At 34.1% G+C, this 9734-nt stretch overlaps 1 protein-coding gene across 14 annotated transcripts in view; it reads left to right on the top strand.

The window, feature by feature from the left end:
* RALGPS1 (Ral GEF with PH domain and SH3 binding motif 1) overlaps positions 1-9734 on the top strand; it is an 89082-nt gene that overhangs the window by 14191 nt on the left and 65157 nt on the right. For 12 of the 14 annotated variants that reach the window (XR_008202942.1, XM_052669330.1, XM_052669331.1 and 9 more), the window contains 6 exons: positions 1414-1521; positions 4022-4072; positions 6011-6094; positions 6531-6620; positions 7164-7256; positions 8223-8349. Coding sequence is in view for 13 of the 14 variants with exons in the window: in XM_052669330.1 (XP_052525290.1) it covers positions 1414-1521; positions 4022-4072; positions 6011-6094; positions 6531-6620; positions 7164-7256; positions 8223-8349 (553 nt within the window). In the remaining variant the exon portion in view is untranslated. Of the gene's footprint in view, positions 1-1411; positions 1522-3277; positions 3389-4021; positions 4073-6010; positions 6095-6530; positions 6621-7163; positions 7257-8222; positions 8350-9734 lie in introns of those variants that run through there. The other 2 variants (XM_052669340.1, XM_052669338.1) reach the window with 2 other exon arrangements.

A 9734-nucleotide genomic window follows, 5' to 3' on the forward strand; every position in this document is an offset into this window, starting at 1 on the left:
GATAAGAACAATGTAGCAGACCACCCAGATAGAGCCAGTCAGATATATTCCATCTAGTTGGTTTTCTTTTTTGGGGGAAATTTACTAGTCTAGTAGTAGTCTGTAAGATGGTGTTCATTTTAATCCTCTGTATCCTTTGAAAACCAGGCAACAAAGTGCTCTGTTTGATCTGTGTACAGATGTGTTTGTTAGTCCAAGACAGCCAACTGAAGACTGCTTAGAAATTAGCTATCCCCCTGAATTTTTCTTTTTTTACCCAGTAAAGCACATTTTAAATGTATGATTGGGATTGCATTTGCTTTTTGAATCAGGTAATGTTTTGATGACATTCTTCTCTACTTGAGAAATTCTACTTCTTGTTCCCTTAAGAAACCTAAAAACTGTGTGAAGCAACTTTTTCCATAGTAGCACCTTCTGTGCACAAAATTTGATCCTGTCAAAGTGGTTCTCCTGATTTTCATGATGTCAATCAGTTGTTTCAGTAGTGAACTTCAAAAGCTTTTTAACAAATCGAAAATACATGACACAGCTGTGGTCTGCAGATTTTTCTCAAATGTGATATAAATGCCTTCTTCTCTCAAGATGGGAATAGTTTCAAACTGGATGTGTAAACACAATTCTGGTTTCCACTTAAATTCCTGTTTAAAATGGTACGAAGAAGCCATTTCTCAGGAAAGAAATATCTGTGATAGCTCAGAGCATAAGTAGTCTCCATGGTCAAACCAAAGATTCTTCTAATCCATTACTCTGCTTTTGAAAGTGATCAACTGCAAATGCATGAAGAGGGGCACAGGGGCAGAACAAGCACATAGGAAACATCCCCCCCACTGCCATATGTTTGCACCCTAAGGGTTTCCTGAGGAGAATGTTCTGGTTAGTACTACCAGAAATCAATCTTGTCCTGTCTTTGAATCAGAGTAATCTTTTGACTTGCACAAAATCCCGTAATAGGGTGTTCGTCAGCTTCTCTGTATGTTTTGTGGAGTCTGAACTTCAGCTACATTTCAGAACATGTCAGTTTTCCTTTTTTTCTTTTTTCCTTCCCTTCTTTGTGTGCATGATTCAAATCTGCCTATTATTCCTACTCTTTGCTTGGCATATTTAATTGAAACATTTCTTCTGAATATGAATTTTCAACATCCCAAGTTTGCTTTTATGTGACAGCACTTTTGTCTGTATTTCAGACACAGCTTTCAAAAACTGGAAAATCAATACAGGTAGAATTATATGTTGCTTAAGTTCTTACAGAAGGAAGATTTCTGAAATAAACTGGCAGCATTCACAAACCACATGAATTTAAAGATTCATACTTTTAAATTATTTAGAAGTCCGTGCTTTTTTGAATAATTGATTTATTTTTTTAACCAGTCTGCAGATAAGTGTACTTTTTTTTTTTTTCTTTTTTCTTTGTAGGGTAGTAGCAGCTCAGATTCTCTGGAAGGCCGAAGTTCAGATTATGCCAATAAGAGTTATGATGCTGTTGTATTTGATGTATTAAAAGTAACTCCTGAGGAGTTTGCTGTAAGTAGAAATATTTATTTTTGCATTTATGCATGTATACTTTTTGCGGCTTGCAGCATATAATAAACAAATCTATTAGATGAACTATGTTTCAGAGTCTAATATTTCAGTGCTGAATTGACATAGTATATTTGCTTTCTACTTAAAGCTATTTGATTTTTCTCCCAGTGTTTCAGAAAACAGTACACTTGATAATGATAGTGCTAGGTATGTTTAGTTCTGTTGGTTTTTGTTTGCTTGTTTGTTTGTTTTAATTGAAACCACAAATACTCATATTTTCCAGTGAAACATCAGTTTCTCAGAAAAATCTGCTTCTTAAAAACAGTAATGAAACTTTGTAGTCATTAATGCTAAGTTTTCAGTACTAAACAGAAAGCAGAGCTGCTGATTTGTTGTGAGTCTATGTAGTTTTCATGGTTTGTCTCTTACTGTGTAATTTACATGTTACCCTTTCTGGCTCCCCAGCAAGTTGAGGATGACAGTAATTGAACCTAGTTCAATGTTTTGTGAATATTCTGATCATCAAAACTGTGTTCCATTCACTTGTCTTAAGATCATACCTGTAATGCCACCTGCACAAAAAAGATGTGGGGCTGTTAAAGCCAGGTTGGATGAGGCCCTGGGCAGCCTGGTCTAGAATTACATGTGGAGGTTGATGACCCTGCCTGGCGGTGGGGGTGGAGCTTGATGATGCCTGAGGTTCCTTCCGATCCAAGCTATTCTAGTGTTCTATGATGATATGGCTGCATTACTCCTGTACGTTTGTCAGTTTGGAAAAAAAAATTGTGTTGAATCTTTTTTCAAACACTAATCCAGAATATGCAGGTGAAAACTGTTGTCAGGTAGAAATGTAAAAATACTTGGATGGCAAATCTGCACCAACTCAGCTTGAAAAAGAAATGGCCTGCCATTTTGGCTCCTTTTTGGCGAAGTTTTACAATTTTGTGTAAAATCAGAAAAAAAAACGTTCACTAAAAATAAGTTGACTAATCTTATCAGAGGAGACAATGTGAAGTCTGAAGATAGCTCAGAACACTGTATGTACTCAACAGAAGCAAAATGCATTTGTAGTGATTTCTAAAATGCATTTATAAAATTATCTGATTCATTTAAGGTTGCATGTAATTCACAACTCTGCAGTTTTTGTTATGTTCAGAATTTTTACTGCTGTTGGTTTGAGACAGAAGCTTGTTGGTGAAGGTCTTTATTTAATGGTACGCTTTCAGAACACACACGTATGTTATGTCATTTAAGACATCTTTTAGCTCCCAAGTCCAAACATTTCTAATCCTTTTTTCTTTCTCTAGTTCTAATGTAATCAAAAGCCATGGTAACTTTCCCTTTACATTATGATGATTATGGTTATCAGCCATGACCAAGAAGCCTGCTGATAAAGCTGTTTGTTTCTTTGTAGTTGTTAGTGTTGATTTCAGTATGATCTTGCAGTCTTTTAACATGAAAATTTCCTTAGCCTGAGAAGTTGTTGTTCTTGTCCCAGGTTAAAAACTTTTCATGATTTACCTGATCTTTTCTTTTAGTGACAGCTAAGAGTAGTCAGCTAGGAATTTGTAGCAACATCTTTGTTAAAAATAAATAACAATTTATGGAAGTTTTTTCTCATTAGGCTCATGTCTAAGGATTTATACTAATAGTAGAAACTTTTAATATCTGAATTAAATGGAAAGTTACTATTCTTAATTGGTGTAATCAGTTGAGCATTCTGAGAGTTGGTTTGGAAGTTATTGCATTGTTTTAGAGAAACAGAGCAGCTGACAAAGAAGCTTTCCTGGGGAAAGATCCAAAGAAGCATTCATTGGAGACACTCTTCTAAATATTGAATCATGGGAATTACAAAGTTAAAAGCACAGTAAGTTTAGATACTTACAGTACAATTGACAAACCTATTGTTCAAATATATTTTACAGGATTTCAATGTATGCAGTGTAATTAGGGAACAACAGAAGTTTCTGATAGCCAGCATGCTGAGTGGTCTGCAAGTACTTTTAAAAAGAATTGTTGGCTTCGTAACGGCATTATGATGTCTTATCAGGAGGCATTCATGAGTAATTAAAATGTGTGAGCTCTTTAAAGCATGTTCCAGTTATACCTAGTTAATATCATAGTGCATTATTGCATTTCAAGACAGCGATAGTCTGCTTTCTGTGTGACGGGCAAATAATTTTTCCTGCTATTTCTGTCATGTCAGTAAGTGCACAAACCCTTCAGACTCCGAGAAACCTAGATTTAGCTCTCGCTACGTGAACTGAAAGCCATCACCTAGTTGCAGCAATTAAATGTAAAAGTGCAAAACGACTTGTTTCCACGCAGGTGGCATTCTTGTGGTATGACAGTCTCTGTGGGGTGCCCTAATTCTGGGCTGATCATTTCTGGTCTGTGGAGAAAATACTGCTGTATGTTTGAAGGGCCATATCAAGCATATGTAAACATGTAATTGTTAACTCTTCATATAGGATAAATTAAAATTCTATCTTTATTGCAGAGCCAAATTACATTAATGGATATACCAGTATTTAAAGCTATACAGCCTGAGGTAGGTTTTTTTTTTTTTTTTACATCTTTGGGTGCTGTGGAAATGTAACCATTTAAGTAAATCTGTTTCATTTTGAAACACTCAACTTCTTGCACTCTGCTAGCACTGTATCTAATATCTAATAATCCAGCCTGGTTTACTTTGATTTGTCATCTATCTTCAAAGGAGACAGCTATGCTTTTTTACAAGCGCTACTATATGTGGATGTTTATTTAAATGAAAAAAAAAAAAAAGTCAAAATGGACTACTCTCCTTTTTGAATTTGTCAGTTCATGTTTCACCTGTGGCTTAAACCTGAAGGCTTACATGGTGAAAGATAGAGATTGGAAATATGTTAGAACTTGAAATGCTTTTTCTGGTGCTTGTGCAGTAATGTGTAACCATCTGTATCTGGACAGGTCACTCAGTGCGTACAAAGTAGTTTTTGGAGATGGAGTGTTTGTTGACTCTCTGCCTTTTGGTGTGGAGGCCTCTAAATTAATAGCACATGTTTGGAAAGTTGAGTAACTGTGATTTAAACTGAAATTTGTGACTCCAAAAACAAAAGAAATCATTTAGATCCGGTGTTAGGCAGAACTCATCTTACAGTATGTACATGTAGATGCTTGTCAGATCTGTGTTAAGACTGTATAGATAGATATGTGGTAACTTGAGTCCATAGTTAAAAAGTGGCAGACTCTCTAAGTATATCTGAAATTGCCAGAAGTAACTACAGGAAAATTAACACTTTCTGGCAAAATCTAATATGTAGTTATCACTACAAGTTTCTTCCGATGCATAATAGTTTATTGAGAAAATCATTCCTTGTATTGTTTGTTAGATCTTCTGTTAACTTTATACTTCTAAGAAGAATTTCGGCAATCTGTTTAGCTATTTGCATGGTATATTTTGTTGTACAGCAATTGATTTTTCTTTCTATTTTGAACTTGGGTTGACTTTGAATTAATCTCTGTGATAATTTTAAAATTTAAAAATGTTTTTAAAAATTTAAAAATGCTTCTTTGACTGCGATTAAACTATGTGCCATGCTGGCAATCTCTTGCTTTATTAGCACCAAAGTGCAATTTTTAAGTGCTTACCACACTTCAGTCGAGTCTGGCTAAACTCTTTTGTCTTTAAAAAAAAAACAAAAAAAAAAAAAAAAAAAAAAAAAGGGAAAAAAAAAATGACAAAAAAAAACCACACCTATAATCCAAACCTTTAAAGACTGTTACTTGTGCATCATTCAAATTATTGATTCTTTGGGTCTGAATATCACTTACAGAGATTTCATTATTCATCTTTTATTTTGTAACAGTTGTAAACATTTCTATTACAGTTGCAGATTTTGTGTTCTTTAAATGGTTTAGATTGTCATATTTTAATAAAACAAATTAGAGAGTGAGCATGCTAAACTGTGATATATTCATGAAAGTTTTACTAACTGTAGTAATGAGGATGACAATCGGGAATAGCTGTTAACCATCTCATGTTGCACAATTCTACTGTGTCTCTTAAAAAACACCAAAACCAAAACAACAACATAATTCTTCAATAATAATATTGCTTACTGATATGTTTAGCCTTAACTTCCAGTTTGAAGTAATTAAAATTAGAAATTAACGATGTCTTTTACTCCTTTGTCCCCTGATTATCTTCTATGGGGTAACCCTGGGTTAAATCAAGTGCAGAATTAAATTTCAGAAACAACAGTTGTGACTACCTGCTTAGTGTCCCTTTATATGAATATTAATAATTATGTTTTTTCTCAGTAGCAGGAGTACATATGAATCGTTTCAAGTATGTATATCAGGAAAAGACAGAAGTGTTTGGTTAGGCTAGTTTTCTTGAGTGATGCCTTGGATTGGTTTCAGCAGTACATGATAGATCTCGTGTCAGTTTTCTATACTTCTTAACATTTTCAAACATTACTTACTTTGAGCGCTTTTTGTTTCCTAGGAACTAGCCAGCTGTGGGTGGAATAAGAAGGAAAAGCATATCCTTGCTCCAAATATTGTTGCCTTCACTAGGAGGTTTAACCAGGTAAATAATTTGGTGAATGTGATGAAGTACTGTTTGCCACCTGTCTTTAAGTACAAAGAGAAATAGATCTACTTCTATGAATTAAAATGTAAGAATATTTTTATAAATGAAGATTAAGATTTTTGAATGACAGTTCTCAGTTACACTGTCCATATTTCTGTTGTTCCTGTAGACTTGGTTCCTAATTATTTTTGTCCATGTGTTGTAAAATATTAGCAATTCTTTTCCTTCTTTTTCTGTAGCTTACCAATTCCTTTAGCGTCACTTCACTTATCTACCTACTTATTATGTCCAATGGTCATGCTTTTGGGTAATGCATAGATGAGAGCTCTTTTTATCCTACCATGTTTTCTTCATAGAGCCTCAAGGTAGTTTACAAATGTCTTAGGCAGTAAAGTCCTGTACTGTAAATAAATTCAGTTGTATGTGTTTATAGGTCAGTTTCTGGGTTGTACGAGAAATATTAACAGCACAGACATTAAAAATAAGGGCAGAAATACTGAGCCATTTTGTGAAAACTGCTAAAGTAAGTGCATGTTTATTGTACTATAATCTGAAATTTTATTTGTGACCCTGTCATAATTAATATGATCAAAATCTTTGGTTGACGTTTTTGGCCTGCTTAAGTATTTAATTTCCAGAAGTATACTGATACATTAATGTTCACTTTCAAGAACAATAAACCAAGTAATTATTTTGTATTTCATATTTTCCTGTAACTTGGTGTCGCTTCATCTCTCTGCCTTCTTCTTATGTCCACTGGCTTTTGGTAATATACTGACAGGAACTTTTAAATTTTCCTAACATGTTTTCTTCATGGAGCATCATGAGAATCATACATACAAATTAGATGAAGTTATTGTATTGGGAGATATATTTGAAAAAATGCAACTTGTAAAGAAGTCTTTACGTTTCCATACATTGATAACATTGCATGACTTTTTTGTTTGTTCAAAGACATTGATGAAAACTCTATTTTATAAAGGCAACTTTGAGATTAAATTAATCCTGCTTTGCTTTTGTACATACTAAAATTTATTACTTTCCATTCTTTCTTTTTCTATAACAGAAGCTTCTAGAGCTGAATAATCTCCATTCTCTTATGTCTGTGGTGTCAGCACTGCAAAGTGCACCCATCTTCAGACTGACCAAAACCTGGGCTGTGAGTTATCCCTTGACGGTTGTCTTTTCTTTCTTGTTTGAATGCTGAATTTTTCTGAATTCTATGAATTATTTTGTGCTTTGGGAGAAGACATTCAGTGTTCTTAGTCTTCTGGGTTTGTGGCAAGTTTGTTTTTAGTTTGTTTGAAAGCAGCGCTGCCTTATGTGGATTTCTGTTCTGTACCTCTGTGTTGGTTTGTTAACTGTGTTAGTTACTTAAATGTCTGGCCTGTGTTGTTCCAAAATTGCAGAAGTCCTCAGGGCTTCTGCCAATAGTGTTGTACAGCAGCAAGTGCATGTACACTGTAGTGTGACAATTCTCCATTCATTCTAACACAGTTGACTTTTAAAGTATCTTAAAAATACTGCTGGCAGATATAAAAACAAATGAAATTGAGAATGTATTTTTATAGCTACAATTGTATATGTTATGTTTATGGTTTAATCTTTTGCATTAGTATACTTGGCATTACTGCGTAGTTTTCAAATTGGCTGTAGTAAGTCCAGTAATATGAAACAGAAGTGTAAGCATCATGGTAATTTACTTTTCTTACCGTTTTTTTTCTCCAGAAAATGTTATTGTACTTCTAATATGACTCTGAAATGGCACTACTCATTGCTGGTTTTATGCTAAAATTCAAAAGATTTTTAGCAATTCTAATAAAGTAAGAAAATTTTGAAGACTGTAAATAATGTACATTTTTTCCTCTAAAATTTTACTACTGCTGAGATGATTCAAAACTCCATAGTAATGTATATATTATTGATAATAATGAGAAATAATAATGGTATTTTTCATAGCTTAAAATTTAAGATTAGTTTTTTAATAAGCAGCAACACTTTTTCAAACATGCTACTGTGGGTGAAAATTGAATTTTAATATGACTGTATTGTGGGTTATTCAGTATTTGTCTTTGTACAGATTCTTTGTTTTAAATCTGCATGATCTTCATATTTTTCTATGTAGCTTTTGAATCGCAAAGATAAGGCCACTTTTGAGAAGTTAGACTACTTACTTTCTAAAGAGGACAATTATAAAAGAACACGGGAGTACATCAGAAGCTTAAAAATGGTTCCAAGTATTCCATATTTAGGTGAGTGTGAAAATTTAGGTTGCTCATTTTCTAAAAAATCAATGTACAGTGCTATTTACGTGAAGGATACTGCATATAGTTGGTACCCCTTCCTTCATTTCATGAGATTTTGTGAGACCTGATGGAGTTTTTAAACTATATTCTGACTAACGCACTCTGTGTGCATTACCAACGTCTGGAACTCTAAATATGTCTTTGTTTAAATGTGCATTTGAGGTCATCAGAATATACAAGAGCACTGTTTCAGAAATGCCTTCTGAGTACAACATGATCTAATACCTCATTCATGTAGCTTTTTATTTTTTGCTGGGCTATTTTCTTTTAGATACACTGCAATTTGGTACCTCTAAGTTGTAGTTGCTTTGTGTCAGTTTCTTGTAAATATGTTGAAATGGGGAGCAAACTGCAGTGCAAGTTTACATGATTGACTTGTTTTTTCAGTAACTCCCTTTTTGTCTTCATGTAGACATTACTTCCCTTACTACTCTTTTGACTTGAAGTTCTTGCATAGTACTGAAGTGTACTATTGCCAGCATTCTTGTAGAGCACTCCAAAAGTATGGATTCCTGTTAAACAAAGCCATTCTTTGTGCTGGAATGTCTTCAAACTGCTGTTGTGCTTTATTTTGTTTGTTTCTGAAGAAAGAAATCAATCTCTGAAATACTTAATCTTGTATTTTGAGAGCAATTATGTATTGTAACTGAAACAGTAAGATTATTTACTGTAATTATTTTCTAGCCCAAGAAAAGACAAATACAATGCTTTTTTTGCAGAAGTGTGCATATAAAAAGCTGAATATTGCAGCCTTTCAGTATTTAAAGGGAGATTATAAACAGGAAGGAGACCAACTTCTACATGGTCAGATAGTGGTGGGACTTTAAGAGAGGGAAGATTTAATTACATAGTAAGTGAAAATCTTTTACTGGGAGGATGGAACAAGCTGCCTGGAGTTGTGGATGCCCTGTTCATGGAGGTGCCCAACACCAGGCTGGATGAGACCTTTGGCAGCCTGATCTGATGGGTGGCACCCACTCCACAGCAGGAGTGGGGTGCTAAAAGAATCGGATGGTTTTTTTAAATTTATTATTTTGGTATTAGTTCCAAATCACACTTCTATTTTTTCACCTCTGCTATCAAGAAGTGTACATTATCTCTTTGATCAAGAAAGTGTGCAAATAATATTTTAAAATAACACCTTCAACAAACCGAGATGTTCTGTCATTTGCATATGCATATGCAAATTTGGAAAAATGTGTCCAGTTTGCATTATTATTATTCTTATGAATTCATCTGAGAGTGCTGAAAGTGCTGGGGGGAGAGTGAAGTTTCTTTAGCTAGACAATTGTTTAAAAGACTTTTTCTTCCTCATATTCTTTTCCAGGGAG

Source organism: Tympanuchus pallidicinctus, unplaced genomic scaffold (assembly GCF_026119805.1).
Source record: "Tympanuchus pallidicinctus isolate F22 unplaced genomic scaffold, pur_lepc_1.0 scaffold8, whole genome shotgun sequence".
NCBI lineage: Eukaryota > Metazoa > Chordata > Aves > Galliformes > Phasianidae > Tympanuchus > Tympanuchus pallidicinctus.